General features: G+C 38.8%; 1 protein-coding gene across 1 annotated transcript; it reads right to left on the reverse strand.

The window, feature by feature from the left end:
- Positions 1-437: 437 nt before the first annotated feature.
- Positions 438-13,499, reverse strand: MRPL58 (mitochondrial ribosomal protein L58). Its single transcript, XM_063293160.1, has 6 exons — positions 13,289-13,499; positions 9,638-9,674; positions 5,075-5,134; positions 4,722-4,804; positions 3,419-3,588; positions 438-960 (listed from the first exon to the last, which is right to left on the reverse strand). The coding sequence occupies exons 1-6, from the start codon at positions 13,475-13,477 to the stop codon at positions 876-878; spliced, it is 624 nt and encodes a 207-aa protein (XP_063149230.1). The 5' UTR covers positions 13,478-13,499; the 3' UTR covers positions 438-875.
- Positions 13,500-19,565: the final 6,066 nt, after the last annotated feature.

Here is a 19,565-nt window from a genome sequence, read left to right on the forward strand (position 1 = left end):
TAATAGAGTTCTTATAATAAATCTGCCTGGCCATCTCATACTCTGAACAGGACAATGGGAAGAAGAGATCATTTGTTGTATTTTAAGAGGAAGTGAAAAGTTACTAAAATTGTTTGTACTTGTTGTGATGAAGGTGGGAAGTCACTTCTTTATATATTTCTTTCCTTTTCTTTTACTATATTCTTACTTTTACTTCTTTTCTATTTCTCTATTTTTTCCTTTCTTTTCTGTACCTTCTACTCTTTTTATTCTTCTTTTTTTTTAGTTTGTATTAGTTTTTACTGTTGTAATTATAATCATTAATAAAATTACTATATTAAAAAAAGAGTAAGCAATGAAATAGTAACAAGCCAATCTCTCAGACATACAGAGCAGCCAGATGAGAGAACCCCTTTGGGTCCTGAGATTTCAGCAATTACTATCTAAAAAGCGTTAAGTTCAACAACATAAGTATATTTTAATACAGAAATTATTCAGATACAGTATTCTGAGTCAAATTTCATGCTTAAACATACTTGTAGCCTGAAATGATGAATGGATCAGAATGAGAGGAAGAGTACGCACAGGATCCAAGAAAACATACATCATATGCTAAAATTGTTATGTAAAATGAATATATAAATGGAAAAAATGTTTATGAGGCCTGGTCATATGAAAGGTTATTATTATGACTTGGTTAGTAAAGGCTACATCTTCAGCCTCCATTAGTAGTATTACTGATTTAATTAAACACCCATTCCTATTTCAAGGACAGATTTTTATGAAATAGCTTTTTTATTTTAATATAATGAACATAAGAAGTTTCTCTTTTCCAAATCTAAGAAAGAGAAGAGTCCAAGAAATATGTCCTTGCATTATTTCTGTCCCCAAGATGTTCAGTCAAAGTCCATATGTCTGCTTTGCTTCAGAGAAGATCGTAATTTTTTTTGTCGGAGGCGTTCTCGGTTCTTCTTTTCCACCCTAAGCCCAAGCAGATGTAGGAAATGACATGTAAGTTTTTGTAAACTAATTCTGGATTGTTATCAGTCTTCTATACCAGATATTCATAAAATAAGACTGTAATGGCCAGGGTTGAGTTCATAGGGTGAAAGGGGAAGCGCCTTTACTCTCCGGAAAACCTCTAGCACAGTGGATTTGTAGTACTTTTGCTGCTACCATCTACCTGTGTAGGGGATGGCCTCCTTGTTAACCCTGGGGTATGAGGCATATCGGAATCACACAGCCTGTATTGTACTGGCCAATCACAGAAATATACAAGCTTAATAAAAGGAAACTAAAATCTGTAAGTCCAAGTTCCTGTAAGTAGCAGAAACTTGAGGCATGTGGTAAGGGAAAAGCCACCTCCCCCTTGGGAATTAAAACAATGTAACTTATATTAAAACAATATAACAATTTATAATTAAATTAAGCTTTAAAAAATAAGAAAGCATGTGAGTTTAGATGGAGATGTTGGAATTCATGTCTGGCAATCAGCTGTCAATCTTGAATCAGCTGAAGTAAGCAAAGTTAGTGAATGGCGGGGAGCAATGTTTGCTCATTCATTACAACAGTTAATTTTGTAAAACCTCAGCAAAATGCTACGTTGTCAAGGTTCATCAGTTCTAAATGTTGGAATTATCAGGGGTCAACTCAGCATTGTCTCATAAGCATAAGGGGGTCTTTCTAGTAAATGTATCTCTGTTGTGCTTGTGGGATGTCACATGGGTTACCTGATTTCCACTTCCTCCTCCTTCTTGGGCTTGGGGATTAACAATCTCCATTACCTTTTGGCACACCTGCAAGCAGGAGATGCTGCAGAATGCAGCTCTCATCCCGTTCATCTCGCTTGCACACAGACATTTCTATTTCCATAAAAATGTCTACAAAGAACCAGTGATGATTAAGTACTTTCTACTATGAATCTACTTGTATCCAGATCTACTGAATAAAAGTAAGCTATCTCTATTTTTCCTCATCTAACTACTATGTGAAGACTGAATTTATTTCTGAACTTAATTAAGCTTAATGTGCAAGTTCTCTTTTGGTTCACGCTACTACTTTGCAAGATTGTTGTTAGATGCTTGGAGTTCTTTTATTAACCTTTAAAAACTCCATCACTAAAAGCCCCAAAGTAGATTTAATTCTCCTGCTCCTAGCAAGAGCCACCCCAATGTTTTATACAAGTACAGTTAGAAAAATGTATCTCAGACCCCTATACAATTTGCATAAAGAGAACCTATGTATGCACAAATCCCAGTTAATTTCAACAGAAAGAACTGAGTACACTTAGGAGTATACTCACAGATCAACTCATTCTACCAAAATAATAGAGGAAACTGCAGTAGATGAGAGAACTTGTATTTTATGTGCAGTTTTAAAAACAGAAATAGCAGTTGCAGGGGTATGTATGATACCAGAGGAAAGCAAAGGGGATTTATTACGATATTTGATCTGGTGAGAACTTCTTACTGGCATCAGTGAGGAAGGTTCTTCTAATTCAAATGGCAATTTTGGAAAAGATGTTCCTTAAGGACCACAGCAGCAGAGAAGTGATTACAGTTCTCCCTTTGCAATTTTTATACTGTACTTAAAAATTAAAGCATTTTAAATGGAAATAGTCTTTTAAGTTTGGCTTGCTTTCCAAAAGGGTTTTCTGAGATACATATCTGTTTTTTTTTTCCAGAAATTGCTTATCTGTATTTTACCTTAAGACCCAAAATTGAGGCTATTCATGAACAGGGTTTAGTTTATGTCTATATGCCAAAGCCAACCTCACTGTTAAGCCATGGTTTGTTGAACTAGCCATTAGGACTTGATCCACATATAAGGCTAATCCATAAATCGAAGTTTACAAACTGAAAAAGCTGGCTTCACTTTCACATTTATTTATTTATTTATTTATTGTGTTTCTTCACCGCCCATCTTGTGTTGTGACAACTCTCGCCAGTTTAGTTAAAACAAAACAAAACAAGCCACTTTATGGCTTACTTTGATGCGTGGAACCAGCTGTACAATATCACATATATACAATCTGAATATAATTGGCAGAATCTCTGGTTTTAAACAATGTCTATCTAGGCTCATCTGCATTTTAAAGGTAGAATGTTCATGCTGATCCATGATGTGCCATCCAAAATTAACAAATGCTGCCTGTGCTTTTCTAATTGGAATTAAGAGAAATTAAGAACCAGAATGTCTTATTTATTACAATCTATTAAATTGGAGGTGCTCAGTGACACTACAGGTCTTAAACTGCCTAATATGATTTGGTGATGTGTGCTGGATATTGAGAGAGAAGCAGCTCTTGTTTTAATTACAAATGGCTCCATCTTGTCCTAAGAAGGCAGCACCAGCTGAGGATTCTGGTATATATGCACCATCTTCTTGTGCTCCAAATGAGTTCTAATTGAGTGACCTGTTATCTTTGTGTTGGATTTACCTTTCTCTGATCATCTCAGTAGTCTCTTCAGATACAATCTGAGGTCTCTCAGTGGATTCTGCAATCATGTCCCTGATCTTTTGTAAGCAGACTGCCAAATTCCTCATCTGATAGCGACTCACTTCAGAGGTGATTATTAGCTCTCCCAATTTATTGATCTTATGTTTTTGCTGGGAAATAAAACATTTTTATTATGAATCTCTCATTATATTTATAACATTTTCTACTCCCTGGAAAGTAAAACAGGATTGCTTCTATTATCAAAATATGATTTTTAAAGTCATTGAACAAATTGTAGTGGCCTAATTTACATAATGTTAAACAATAATGATGGTTTTATAATCCCACTAAGCCAAAATCAAACAAGCTATATTAAGGGTTAAGGTAAAGTGGGAAGCCAATCACTCCCTATATTTGTGGACGAGTTATAATACGTTCTGTCTTAGCATCAAATAATTAACCTCATTTAAAACCTGGGATTATGTCTTTTTATTCATAAATATTTTGCCACAAATTTCTACTTAAAACAGTTCAAAGCAGTTCTTCTGACATTGGGACCTGTCTGCTAAGTTGTAAGAAGGCACTCATTCTTTGAGATAAAGGAAATAAGAAGTAACACAATTTTACATATATATTTTTTTCCTTCTCCCTCCCCACCTCTTTTTCTTTAAAGTCATATCTTTTAGACTATAAGCCTAAGGCCAGAGACAGTCTCATATTATTATATAACCCAGGGATTTTTTTTAACTAAAGAGAGAAGTAAAATACTTCAAATAAACAAACATACAAAGTTTTGGCTAAAGAACACAATTGACAAAATTATCAGCCACTTGCCTAGTAAGTGCCTCCTGTTTTCTGTGGTCCCTAACACCATTACTTTTCCAGGGCTTTTACTATATTATCTGTCACAGTGCTAGTAAAAAAAAAAATCTAAATTTCCCAGTGGGATAAAGCAATTTTTACGATCCATGCACATTTAATTTAACATAAATTTAACAATTAATGCTGTTTTTCCTCACTGCAAAAGTCTGTTTTGCTCAATAACTAGAAAGCGAATCAGGAGAAATCCTGTATCTGTCTAGGAAATGGAGAACATACAAGGAAAAAATAAAAATCCTCTGCCAACAGATCTTCAGAATTGGATTATACTCTGATATAGTTGTGTGTTTATGGATTTATATTTTGTTACACAGCCTAAGTGGGCCCTCTAGCAGTCTAAATGTTTTGTGTGTTGCAGGAAATTGGTAAAGCGTATGCTACTTACAAGCTATCTCAAAAAGGGAAAATAAATTTTGAGAATTACCAGCACTGCCATTTTTTGTCTCACTTCTTCTGAGATCCAGTCTGCTGATGCCAAATGGAATCGGACTTCTGCTTTCGAATTCACTGGGTGTGATAAGAATAAATAAATTACTACTCCCCACAATACATTAAAAGACTTATGCAGCTTGGAAAGGCCTGTATTTGCCTTCCAATTCACTAATATGTGTGCTGCTCATCAATACCTGTTATTTATTTGTCAAATTTCTAGGCTGCCCAACTCCAAAACATGTACCTTAATCTTATTGTGGTAAGTCCTGTTAATGTCAATGAGACTTGTTCCCATGTAATTATGTGTATAGTTGCCTCTGGTTTCATGTTTTGTTTTGTTTTTACCTTTATTAACATTCTGGCCTCCTGGGCCACTACTCCGGGAATAGGATATAGACAAACGACCTGGAAATCCAAAAAAAGAAAAGCATGAAAAAGAAGGATTGAAAAGATATCCATTTATGCTCTAAGTATACGTAAAAGAGAAGATACAGTGAACAGAGCATCTGGAAGACTCTGTTAAGAACAGATGGTCTCTTGAAGTACAGTATCTCCCATAGAGCCATTTTTAGGAACATTTTGCTGATTGCAAATAGTTCTCCATTTGCTGAAGTTTGTTTGTTTGTTAACATTGTTAATTGACCTAGCCAAACTGTTACAATCAGACAGACATTCCTGTTCTTGATTTTTTGTAAAGGTGACCTTTTAGGCCAATCTGCATTCTCAACAGAAGACAGAAAAGTCAAAAGGGCAAACTTTTCACCATCATTCAGTTTTAAGGTTGTGTTTTTTTTAAAGAAAATTACTTCTGACTCACTATGCATTTTTCTCAAAAATATCTTCCAATGATTTCAAGACGTACTTCCAAGTAAGAATACATAGGGTTGTGACAACAGACTTAAGTTTAGTATAAACTCTTCCTATTTTTTTGAAAACACAACCAATACTATGATTCAGTATCTTTAAAGGCAGCCTTAATAATATAAAAGTTAATTATTATTACATAGAAGATTGAAGTGGTACTTTATATTGCTGGGTAGTTTTTTCTAATGTGCAAATATTAAAGAAGTCTTACTAATTACTGGATTATGGTTCCTATGACTTATCTATCCTCTTATTCCCCTTCTGGAGTAAGCAGTATACCACCAAAGTGCAAAAGAAACTGGCATGAGATAAGAGGAAAAGAAAAGTCTTACCTAAATGTAGTTTATACCAACCATTCAATGTACCTCTCTCTATCCCTGCAATCCATCCTTTCCTTCACCATACTTCCTTCACCTTCCTATGCATCAATTCATACGTTATCTTTTATTTTTTATTTCTTAAATATCTCTCTCTTACCACACTTCAGTATAATACTAAAGGCATCTGCGAAGTGGGGTCAAGTGATAATGTGTGGGTCTCATTTCAGGAGAAAAGTATGAAAGGCACAAACCTTGTGATGTTATGATATACATTTTGTCTTTTTTTTTTGTCACTGTGGTTTGTAATGGATGCCCATGTTCATGTATCTGTTTTGTAATTAGATTCTCACCCATTTTCTCTGTCTGACCCAAACCATTTCAATGTACTTCTTCTATACTGGTTACTCACTTTTGCATTCAATCAACATTCATTCATCACTCGATCCATTCAATCTTGCTGTATCTCTTCTTGTTTTACCACACACACTTCTTAAGTAACCCATTCTCATTACTTTCAACTTATTTTCATGTTTCTCTCATTTCCATATAACAAAGTGGGCAGAAGCATGCTCTTAAACATAACTATTTTTGCTTTATTCATTCTTCTCAACAGACCACAGATTACCCACTACCTTATGCAGGCATTTGCATGTCTTAATTTTTTCTATCCAATTTCCCAACTTTAGTAAATGGCAAAATTTTCTCCAAGCTTGATCTTCGCGAAGCCTACTTTCACATTCGCATCAAAGCTGGGGGTGAGTGGAAAACTGCTTTTAATTGCCCACTAGGATCGTTTTAATACAAAGTTCTCCCTTTCGGGTTGGCAGGGGCGCCCGGAGTGTTTATGCAATTGATCAACGAAGTATTACATGATCATTTATTCAAAGGGATCTTAGTTTATTTAGATGATGTTCTTATTTACACTGAAACCGAGGAGGAACACGAATGTCTCCTCAGACAGGTGTTACGCAAGCTTAGAGATGCCAAACTCTATGCCAAACTTTCCAAGTGTGAGTTTCGCAAAAAACAACTTGACTATCTGGGCTATCGAGTATCTGACTGGGGTACAGAAATGGACCCTGCCAAGTTTCAGGCGATTCTGAGTTGGGAGCGTCCCCGCACCTGGAGGCAATTACAAAGTTTTCTAGGATTCAGTAATTTCTATAGACAATTCATCCCGGGGTTTGCTGAGATTGCTCTGCCCCTCACTGATTTACTCCATACCAAGGGCTTGGGTGAAACATGCAAAGTAAAAAACCCTGGGGCGGTGTTGAATTGGACACCTGAATGCCAGGTGGCTTTTGATAAATTGAAAACTCGTTTCACTGCTGAGCCTATTCTGCAGCACCCTGATCCTGAACGCCCCTTTGTGGTCCAAGTCGATGCTTCTGACTCCTCGAATGGGGCTATTTTGTTGCAAAGGGATTCGGAAAATTGTCTAAAACCTTGTGCTTACTTATCTAGGAAATTTTCTGAAACAGAACGCCGCTGGCATGTTTGCGAAAAGGAGGCTTTTGTTGTAAAGGCATCTTTAGAAACTTGGCGCCATCTCCTTGAAAGCGCTAAATGCCCTTTCGAGGTTTGGACTGATCACAGAAATTTGGAAGACCTTCGCACACCGTGACGTCTCAGCCCTAAACAAATTTGTTGGGCTCAATTTTTTAGTCGCTTTCACTTCCAGTTAAAATACATTCCTGGAAAGAAAAACGTTCTAGCTGATGCACTGTCATGTTTACCTCAAGATCACGACCAGGTGGCTGATGTGGTTGGTACTGTTCTCACTAAACCACAATTGGGCTTGGCTGCTATCACTCGGAGCCAAAGCCGTGCGCAAGCCCTCTCACCCCCAGCACGCCCTGGGAAGCAGAAAGTGCAAGTTCCTTGTCAGTTACAAAAAGACTTTCTCCAGGCACTGAAATCTGATACTTGGTTTTTAGCTAATGGAAACAATGTTTCTTTTGAGGACGGTCTAGCTTGGGTGGAACACTGCTTTTATGTGTCTGAAACTTTACGAGCTGATGTTTTGCAGCATTCCCATGATGATAAACTTGCTGGACACTTTGGTTTTGTTAAAACGTTGCATTTGGTTCACCGCCAATTTTGGTGGCTGACCTTAAGACGTGATGTCGAAGACTATGTTGCTTCCTGTCCTGTTTGTGACATGTCTAAACGTAAACGGGGGGAACCACAGGGGCTTTTGCAGCCAGTGGCCAGTCCGTCTCGTCTCTGGGACCAGATTTCCATGGATTTCATTGTGGACCTGCCACCCAGTCAGAAGAAAACTGTCATTTGGGTTGTAAAGGATTTTTTCTCTAAGCAAGCTCATTTTATTCCATGTGCATCCATACCTTCAGCCCTGCAATTGGCACGCCTGTTTTTCCACCACATCTACCAGCTCCACGGTAGCCCCTCCCGCATAATTTCGGACAGTGGCACACAGTTTACTTCCCAATTTTGGAAATCATTTTTAAAATTGATTGGCACTAAACAGGCGCTTTCCACATCGTCCCATTCGCAGACAGATGGTTCTACTGAGATTTTAAATGCCACCCTCGAACAGTTCCTTAGAGCATACATTAACTACCATCAAGATGATTGGGTTGAATTGTTACCTTTTGCTGAAGTTGCTTACAACGATGCTGTGCATCAAAGTACCGGACAAACTCCTTTTCACGTTGTTTCTGGTCACGAGTTTGTTCCCATCCCTGAACTGCCGCAACGCCCCTCCCCAACGTGCTCCGCATCTGATTGGGCTGTTAAACTGTCTGATTCCTGGCCAGTGATTCAGCAAGCTTTGGCTGATGCCCAGGCTGTTTACAAGTCTCAAGCAGACAAACATCGTTCTCCACAACACGACTTTAAAGTTGGGGATCAGGTTTATTTATCCACTAAATTTATTAAATCACCTCAGCCCTCTAAAAAACTTGCTCCCAAATTCATTGGTCCTTTTCCTATTATTGATATTGTCAATCCAGTTACTGTTAAATTGCAACTGTGTCACAATTTGAAGCACTTGCACCCTGTTTTCCATTGCAGCTTGCTTAAGCCTATCCACCAATCACCGCATTGGCACCCTCTACCTCCTCCTCCTGCTCCTATTATGATTGACGGGCAGCAGCACTTCGAAATCAAGGACATCATTGATTCTCGCAAACTTCGGGGCACCCTGCAGTATCTGGTCCAATGGAAACACTTCCCTCATCCTGAATGAGTGTCTGCTCATCATGTTAACGCTCCTGATTTAGTTAACCGTTTCCACCTTGCTTATCCATTGAAGCTTTCTGCTTGATGTATTGTGGGGTTTTTTTTTCTGGGGGGCAGTATGTCATGTTCACTGTTTCAATGTATTTCAAACATCGTAACGTTTCACATGCCATGGCACTGACATGTGTTTATGTATGGAAGGGAGCTGCTGTGAAATCTTGTACCAAGCTCTGTATGTGGAATCAGGAGAATGGAATGTATTTGGGTTATTTTCTCTGTTCAAGCCTTTTCCCGCAGACCATCAGAAACCGTTAGGAGCACCTGGGATTGTGGACTTGAGAAGATTCTAAGGGGGGAGGGATTTCGTTTGCACCGAGGGTTTTTGTTTGAATTTGCTGCGCTTTCATCATTCTCAGCTTTCTTTGTGATCCTGCATACTGTTCTTCAATAAATCAGATATTTTTGAAACCTTGCTTATGAGTCTGATGTATATTAGAATAGGCAATCATTACAGACTCACCCACAGGAATCTCTGGAATTGTCTGGCTTGCTGAATCCTGTAACACAGAGATGCATATAGCTGAGCACTGCAACTTATGACTGTTACAAACACTTTGTAATAATTTATCCTATTAACAGAAAATAAGAAACAAGAACAGTAATCCATTATTAAACAAGACTACATATATGCAGAGCCTGTTTAGTATACATACAAGCACCAGAATTCTAAGCCACCCAGACTATTTCATTTCTCCCATTTTTTATTTACTGTTTACTCCTTTCACCAAGTTTCATAATAATGCAATATATTCATGATAAGATTACTTTTTAGGTTAACTGTTACCAATCTGGTACTTTCAAATATGTTGGACTATAAATAATGTAAGAACCAGTGGAGCAGATTAAGATATTAGACTAGGACCATGAAGACCCAAGTTCAGGTCTACCGTGAGCCACTTCTGCTCAATCTACCTTACAAGGAAATTGTTGTAAAAATAAAACTGGAAGAAGTTAGTGCTGGCTACAGTATCTTACATACCTGGAGGAAAGATTGAATATTTATTATTTATCAGATTTATTCTACCTTTCATTCAGGAGTCAAGGTAGTATATATATAGCCCTCCCTCCTCCTATTTTTTTCCCTACAACAACCCTGTGAGGTAGATTGGGCTGAGAGAGAGTGACTGGCTCAAAGTCACCCAGGAGGCTTCTTTGGCTGAGAGAAGACTAGAATCTGGATGTTCAAGACTCCTGGTTCCACAGCTTAACCACATCTGGTAGACAAAAGAACACAAATGAATAAGACTGTGTCACCCACCATAGCCACTGACCATGTTAGCAGAGAATGAACACATCTGGGGAAACCAGATAGCAGAAAGTTGTTCTAGATTATTTTAGGTGTTGAATCAGAAGTTAATAATCAGATTCTGGAAAATCTTCAAATAACCAGGAACAATAAATTATAGCAATAATTCTAACAGCATTGACACTCAGTTCACTAAAAAGGGGCAAGTCACTGTCTTATCAAAACTTAATCTTAAAAAGACCATAATATTTTGAATTTATTCTGCTTAATGTCTCCATTTATTTCATACTTAAAAGCACAATTCTTTCTTGCTATTCCACCTATTTGATCAAGACAGCAATGGGAACATGAAGCCTTTGATTTAATTTCATCCAGTATTCCAACCTTACTGCTTTGTGCAGTATGGCTGGCCCCAGTGCTGGTATGTTTTAGGTATCTTTAAATAATACATCTTTTAACATTGGCCTTCCACAGCTACTAATTCTAAATAAAGAGATAGACAGACTGTAAATCTGCAAAATCTGCTTCATTTTTCATTATTACCCTGATGTCCCTCAGATGCAAAACAGTGTCTCAGTACTGATAAATTCTTGAGCTCATGCATATTATGTATTTTCAGCTTCAGCAATGAAACTCACATAAAAATAATTCATACAAATACAAAACTATTCCGGTTTCCTCTTAAGCTTTCTTCATTTTAAATAATATGGAATAGAAAAAAGTAGCATCTAAATTGAGAATAGAACAAATGCTTTTCATGTTCTTGTAACTCTGGGAATAAGAATTCCTTGCTGCAAATCATCATAAGTACTGTCACTAGATCTGTTTGTTCCTAATCCAGATATAACATTGTCCATTGGAATGCCCCTAGGATGGAAGTGAGTTACCAGTTTGAATCAGTGGAAAAAATAATTCATTGAATATAGATATTATCCAACACTAGCTTGGCCTCCCCTGAATATATAATAGCAACAAAGAGACAAATTTAAGCTCCTTCTAACTTGGGTTTTATTTTGTGTGGAACTACTGGGAGGGGAGTTGTATTATTTCAACACACTCAAACTAATTCAAATGTAAAAGTACAGACCATTATGGAAGTTGCTGTGGCTAGGAAATAATAACTTATGACAGTATCATCATTATATTTATATTCCAGCTTTATTTTATACAATGCAAAGCAGTGTACATAATGCTCCTGCCTATTTTCAACAAGTATTGTTGAAAGCAAAAGGCTAGAGTTTAAAAGAATAGCACATAAAAATTCTTGTGCTTGTGCAATGCTGCTGTCCTCACACTGTGTGTTTGACAAGTTAAAAATGCAGTATTTACAGCCTGTAATATTAGCCACTCTTATGTCCTGATTGTAGTATAGGATGGAATGGAGGACTCTGCTAAAAAAAAGTTGCTGTCTTATGCTATCTGCATAGCCCATGATTAATAATGCACAACAGTTGTGCAGAAGAAGGTGGTATGGATTTTCAGCCAATAAACACCCATATAAATACCTTTTTATCTCCAGCAAAAATCACTCCATTTGGAGTGATCCCTCAAATCCCTTCCAGCACAAATCCATTGCACCACTGAACAGAGTTGCTATCAGCTGCAAAAGCATTTGTATTCATTTATTTAAAAAGTGCAGGAGGGCACTACATTTTCAGAAACTCACTAGCAGGAACTAAGAGAAAGGGCTATTTATCATGCTACTTGTAAACTGTGTGGTACAGTCCCTTCAAATTTACTGAGTCCTAGGACCTAAGTTTTTAGAAAAATTGTTAAGTTATAACTTTTTAACTTAAATTACTTTTGCTGTTTAAATTACTTTTTGTATGTTATTTTTGCTGTTTTTGAGATAATTTGGTGCTGGCTTTTATGTTTCCATTATTTTATTTTGTTGGGCATTGCCTTAGAGGATTCTTAATAGAAAAATATTGACCGGAAACATATGTAAATATAATATGCATTGAAATGTTTCAACAAGGTAGCAGTCAGGTTTGAAATACCTTTACTGCTAACTTTGGAGAAGGGTAAAACGTAAAGGTAAAGTATTCTTTAGGTCTAGCTTAATTCCTGATGACTTCATAGGCCTTGCCTATATATGGTGAGGGGACATAAAGAGGGTGAAATGACTAACATGCGTGTCATGAGTACTGATGGTGAGCAGGAGGGGGGCCCTATCCAGGGGAAAACACATGCATAGTACTGAGGAGTTAAGCAGCCATTCAAAGAGACACAGATCAGACCCGCCTTAACTTTTGGGGTTTATCTGTCTGGGTTTTTCCCATGCTTCTTCAGTTTGTTAGGATTTTCTGTCTAATGTAGCAGTAATAAAACACTAGAGATCTATTCCTTGTCTCAGCGTGGTTCCTGACTGTTAGGACAATGCGTGACACCACCACACAAGTAAGGTAACTTACATACTTGTATGAAATGCTTGGAGGTAAATATGTCATATGTCAGCATATGCATGAAAACAACATTGCACCTGTGTTATTTGAGCATCATCATGCTTTGCAGCAGGTGCTGTTGGACACCTTCACTGGGTGTTTTTGTTTTAGTTGGCAATAATATGAAATTCTTTGCCATCATTTTCTTTTGACTCCACAGTCTCGCCTACACTCCTCACCTAGGATTTCCAATCAGCTTTTGGGACAGGAGATGTAGTCACCTAGCTGGCCAGCAAGGGAAATGGCTGATTTATGGAAGCAGATGGAATCTTAGGCAATCTTGTTTTAATTATCTTTTTCCTCTCCTGACACTGAAAAGTGAGCTGACTAGTTATATTACCCCAGAGATTTAATGAAACTTGTCCTTCTGTTCTTTATATATCTCTATGATCTTTGCCCCATCAAGCATCTCCCTTCAGACCTTTGCGATGTCCGCTTCCTTTTCCTGCGGCGGATAGAGTTTGTCCAAACTGTATTCACTTCTAAATTCAGAACCAAAGGCCGGACGACCAGAAGCCAAACCTCGAAGAAGAATTTTCCTAGATGTTTCCCAGAAAAGCAGCCGCTGAACTCGCATTCGCCGCAAGCAGCACAGCACATATACCGCCATCTTGAGACGTGCCGATCGCTTCTATAAGGAGTCCGGCTGAAATCGGCTTCCTGTCACCGGCGTTCCGCGAAAATACTTTTCTGCCTCGTCCCTGGACGAGGTGCAGGGTGGGAGTATTCTGATCAACGAAAGGACGACGAGTTTTGCTTACATATATATCAGTATCACTTATTCGAGTGTATATATTTCAGTATTACACTGTTTTCGCCCAGAACCATAACATGCTCGGCCCAAGTAGAAATGCTTAAGAGGGGGAAGTGCAGTTTTGTGCCTTAAAGTATCAGTTCCGAATGCTGTAATGTTTAAGCGTAAACAATTCTTAGTACAACCGCAGAGAACTGAGCTGAAATTACATTAATATAGAGGCTGAATAGAGATCGGATTTCAGATGCCAGGAGATTAAGGTTACAATCCCAAAAAGATTTACAAGGGAGTTAAGCCACTGAACACAAAAATAAAAATACCATTAATTAACCAGCCAGGGTACTGCTCCAGTGTATTATATTTGTGTTCCACAGAAATGGCTGAAAAACAGCATCTATTCATAAGAACTTATAAAATACTTCCATTATGCAGAAATGAAAACTATTGTTAAAAGGAATTTTATCTTAACTCTTTTAGGAATTATTTCAAATTTCCTTTTAAAAATAATTTTCATTTCTGCATGATGAAAGTATTTTATAAGAAAGTTCTTATAAATAGATACTAGGTTGCAAATCCAGAATATAGATACATTCTTGTACATATGAAAATATCTCATTATTTTAATTAATTATTAGGTATGCAGTAACACAGAACAAAAATCAAACTTTTAAAACTTAACAATCCTTAGCTGTAAGGCCAGTTTTCTGCAAAGCACTAGAGCATCAGTAACTAGGATTGCTTGGAACTTCTGTTATGAGGGACTTCTGTTATTCATGGACCCTACTAGAATTAATATAGGATATCTTGTTTTTAATAATATTTATGTCAATAGCAGTTTGGAAAAAAAGGCTACAAGTCAACATTCTCTTATGGCCTTTACATTTCATGACAATCAAGCATAAGCATACCATATGCTGGCTGCAAAAATCCCAGCAACTATTACATGGCAGCAAAAGAGCTAAGAGTTTCCTGTAACTCTTCATTGCTGTCTAACCAAGACATGGTATGCCTAAACTAGCATTACATAAGACTTATGCCCTAGTCACCCCCCATTTAGATTATTGCAAAGTCCTCTCCATGGGACTGTACTCGAAAAGCCCTTGATTTATCATTCTTTTATATATTCCATTTTGAATGCAGAGTTCCTAGAGTGCAAACATCATATGTGAGGTATACATATGTAAACATACATGGCTAAATTCAACCAAAAACTTCATGACCTATTTCACATTTTTCCAGCTTTGTTTTGTCCACTCCTACATTACAGGAATATTATGCAGAAGATGCCTATGATACAGCCTGGTTTCTTCTTCTTTATCATGCGCTTTAGAGTACCTGGTGCAGCTCATCTTTCCACCACATCATGTACCTTATTGATCAGGGATATATAGGACACTGAGGCTTTAAGTAGGGCAAAGGGTTGAAAAGGCTTCTGCTGAGTGCTATAGCATCTTCCTTTTCCCCCCCACGTTCCATTTAACTTAAAAGGTTTTAATTTGGGAGTATGTGGTCCTGGTAACTATACTAGCAGGGATGGTGGTCTTTGGCTCTCGGAATGAAATAGGTAACAGATATTTAAAGATAGCAGGATGAGGCAGGAATTATTTCTGCTCTTAAGAGGACAAAAATACTTGTTACTTGGGCAGAAGGTGGAAAACGTGCTGAGGATTTTGGCAGCAACTTTGTGAAAAGGTGACACGTTGCAAAACTACTATTGAGGCATATTTTGAACAGTCAACCTACTCAATCTTTCCAGGCCCAGCCAAACCGAGGGTGATGGTTTTTTGCTGCAAAGCTACTCTTACAGGTTGCCATATGGTAGAGAACTTGGCCCTTCCAAGTACTTACATGCAACTCCTTGCTATTTAGAATCCCTGTTATTGGACTGGTTTAATAACATGTAGTTTGGAGTGATCAAATGGTTACATTTAAAGCTTTTCATGGCATTGGGCCTGGTTATTTGAGGGATTGCCTGTCTCCAGTTGTCTCTGCTCATCCAGTGTATTTGGGCAGGGTGGATGCACTCCAGGTCCCATCAGTTAAGTGTTGCCATCTTATGGGACCGAGGAAGCATATCTTCTGTCGCAGGCCTTGCCCTCTGGAACAGCATCCCCCCAAGATACACACAGTTTCCACTCTTCTTGGTTTCTGGAAGTCTCTTAAGACCTGGCTCTGTCCCCAGGCATAAGGTTAGGGTGGCTGTGGAGCCCATTGAGGTTTTTTTTTTTTAACATTAGGAATGCTGTTTTAGTCCAGGCAGTCATGTGGTTTTTAGTCATGTTTTTAATGTATCTACAGCTAGTCCTCGTTTAGTGACTGCCTCATTTAGTGATCATTTGCAGTTACAAGTGATGAAAAAGCAACTTTGTGACTAATCCTCACATTTACGACCTTCAGGGGTCTGTAAAGCAAAGGAAAGCTGAAGTAAGGTCATAAGCATGGTTGTGGTTTAATTTAGCAACTGCTTCACTGAATGACTGAGTTGCAGGTCCCAATTGTGATAGCTAAACAAGGACTATCTGTACTGGATTTATGGTACACCATCCAGAGTCTTGCTGGAGTTGGGTGGCCTTAACAAATCCAATAAAATAAAATAATAAATTAAAATTGGATTATTAAACTGGACATCTTGTGGATTCCAATCTAGCAAGCCGTAGATGTCACGGATACATATGTGGAAGGACAGGCTGCCTGAGCAGATGGAAGCACCTGTGCTTCTTCCTTCCCACCATTCTTGGCCCTCCATGGTCAACCCAGCTGCCAATCAAACAGCAGTGCTGGGCACAAGAGGAGGGGAAACAAGATGGCTGCCTGGGAGCTCTGCCACCACAGGCCTCATAAAGAAGAGGCTGAATAAGCAGAGCCAAAGCCCAGGAGTCGAATAAAGAGGCAAACTAAAATATAGACAGCCCCGATGAGAAGAGGGAACCAGAAAAGAGGCAGCAGCTGAGAAAACTGTGGAGAAAGAGGCATCTTTTTCCTTCCTTCAAAGCTGGCGTGAGGTAAAATTCTTCTAGCTGTTTCTCTCAGAGGGAACAAAGATTCAGAAGAGAACTAAGAAGCCCAGCCAGAACAAACAAGGGGAAAAGATGAAGAAAAAGTCAAGATTTTGACAGGACAGAAATAGAAAACAGAAAAAAACCAGATTGAACTCAAGGAGTGCAGTTCTATAGAGAGCGACAAGAGAGATATGTAGGGATTAAGATAACAGAAATATTGCTGGCACCCTAAGATGGCCTTAGATATACATGAGTGGCATTAAAACTGTCAACGCCATCTGAATTTTATCCTATCTTTTCTACTCTATATTTATATTTGTATTAGATATTTACTTATGTATTGTTATATTTTAATGTTTTATTTTTATTGTAAACTGCCCAGAGTCCCCCTTTGGGGGAAGATGGGCGCTGGCAAAATTAATTAATTAATTGATTGATTAATTAAATATTAAAGTCAGCAATAAACAAATGTATTAGCGATACCGAATAGAAAGATGTAAGAATATAGCTTAGACCAGGGTTTCTCAACCAGGTTCTGCGGCACCTTAGGGTTCTAGGAGAGGTCACTAGGGGTTCCCTGGGAGTTCACAATTTATTTAAAAAACTATTTCAAATTTGGGCAACTTCACTTTAAAGAGGTAAGTTTCATTCTTTATTTTCAGTTTAAGAACACTGTTAATGCATATATACAGGCCTACACATGAAACGAACAAAATAATTTTGTAACTTCTGGCCTATATTTGAGCCTGAATGCGCAGGGATTCCCCAAGGCTTGAAAAATATTTCATGGGTTCCTCCAGGGTCAAAAGGTTGAGAAAGGCTGGCATAGATAAAAAGCTTAAAAAGCTTTAGAAAGCTTAAAAAGCTTATAGAAAATACAGTTAAAATAGAAAATAGTTTTATTATTAAGATCTATTTCTGAACGAGTTGAACGCATTTATAACTTAAATTCCTTTTTATTTGTAAGCTTTCCTTTTGTAAAATAAAAGTATCTCTGCCAAAAGGAGATACAAAAGCCCAACTGTCCAAATTTCCAGAGCTTTGTGTTTATTAAGTCTGGTTGAATCTGGTTATTGGTACGGTAGTCCAAAACGAATCCGCAACAACATACCATTATCTTTCAGAAGCCTGTATAGGCAGTTTAGGATATCTCACTGTAATTTGGGAACAAGCTAAGTCTGTAAAACAAGACAGAGATCTAACATAATATTACTAATTCTACTTGTGTCTTTCAGGAGAAACCTGATTCAGGATTAATAAACTGGTTATCAAACAACCACATGGAGTAATTCCAAACTGACATAAATAATATTTAGAAGCAGAAAATATTGTGTGAGAGCACGAACAAGCAAGAGAGAGAGAGGGAGAGATTTTCTGTAGTTTCACTAGTGCCAGTATTTTTGGTCAAAGATATACCACTATCAATATTTTGCTGACCTGACACTATGCTGTACACTATTCCTTTGTTAAACTGTGTGGGTATTTTGTTGCTTATGTGAATAATTATTGAGCCTGTTTAAAATAAATCAGAACTGGTATTTGAAAAGCGATTAAAAAGAAGTATTTCAAATCACTGGAGCATTCAGAATGTCTACAACTATAAGGGTGAGGTTTCTTCTTTTTTTGGTCCCACAGCTGGAGGAAATATCTACTATGAAAACAGCAAGAGCACCGTTTTCTGATGTGGTTCCTCTACTTTATTTTATGCCTAAAGCATTTTCATGCCCTAAATCATGGTAAAAGTTCAAAGACAGCAAGCCTATTTCTGAAATGTTAGCAAATAACTGGTTGTGAGACCCTGTTAGCAAGTAACTGGTTGTGAGACCCTGTTCTTCAAGTTGGGGGCCCGAGAGCAGTTGGGAGTGTTGCTGCTGTACCAGCCTCCCTGCTGCGTGGCAACCTCCCTGCCTGAGCCGCTGGAGGGTGTCTCGGGGTTGGCGGTGGAGTTCCCCAGACTTATGGTTCTGGGGGACTTCAATCTGCCATCCCTGGGGCGGGCCTTGGAGGCAGCCCGGGAGTTCATGGCCACCATGGCAGCCATGGGCCTGACTCAGATTATTCACACCAGACTTAGTTTTCTTGTCGGAGCAGTGGCAACGTGATCTGAGGGAAGAGTTACATCTTTCCCCTTCAGATCACGACCTGGTGGTCTTGAGTTTCTCCTATGCCACCCCACTCCACAGGGAGGCAGGACCTATTCGATTGGCCTGCCCCCGGCGACTAATGGACCCAGTGCGGTTTCAGAGGGAGCTGGGGGTTATACCCGAGGATTTGCTGCATGGTGCAGCGGAGGCCCTGGCTGCCACCTGGAATAGGGAGATGGCCTGGGCCTTGGACAGGATCGTGCCTGTGTGGCCTCTTATCCCATTGAACCTGACACTCCCCGTGGTTCATGGAGGGGCTGAGGGTTCTGAAGAGGATTAAGAGATGCCTGGAGTGCTGCTGGAGAAAGATGAAGACTGAACCTGACTGGACACAAGCTAAAGCCGTGATTAAGGCCTACCTTGTGGCAGTAAAAGCGGCAAAACGTATTTCTCCGCTCTTATTGCATCCGCAGAATGCTGCCCGGCAGCCCTGTTTAGGATCACCCGATCCCTGTTGGGGAAAGGGGGTCTGGAAAATAATCTACAGGGCCGTGTGGAGGAATTTTCAGAGCATCTGCAGGATAAAATCACTCAGATTCGCTCTAAGTTGGACTCCAAGCGTGAGACAGGGTCTGCGGAGATGCCTGGGGAACATACTTACCCAGTTATCTGGGAACAGTTTGATCCTGTTGGACTTGAGGAAGTGGACAAGATTCTCCGGACTGTAAATGCCACCACCTGTCAATTAGATCCATGTCCCTCCTGGCTGGTGAAGGCAGCTCAGGAGGTGACGTGTGGTTGGGTCCAGTCCAGTAAATACATCCTTGGAGGAGGGGGTGTTTCTGGCAGCCTTTAAGGAGG

The sequence above is a fragment of the Candoia aspera genome, chromosome 2, assembly GCF_035149785.1.
Source record: "Candoia aspera isolate rCanAsp1 chromosome 2, rCanAsp1.hap2, whole genome shotgun sequence".
NCBI lineage: Eukaryota > Metazoa > Chordata > Lepidosauria > Squamata > Boidae > Candoia > Candoia aspera.

Excerpts from the sequence above, each read along its gene's own strand:
- MRPL58 (XM_063293160.1), bottom strand. The coding sequence starts at position 13,477 with ATGGCGGTATATGTGCTGTGCTGCTTGCGGCGAATGCGAGTTCAGCGG. Across the intron at positions 5,135-9,637 it reads AATTCCAGAGATTCCTGTGG|GTCGTTTGTCTATATCCTAT; the intron begins GTGAGTCTGTAA and ends TTGGATTTCCAG. Across the intron at positions 4,805-5,074 it reads AGGCCAGAATGTTAATAAAG|TGAATTCGAAAGCAGAAGTC; the intron begins GTAAAAACAAAA and ends TATCACACCCAG.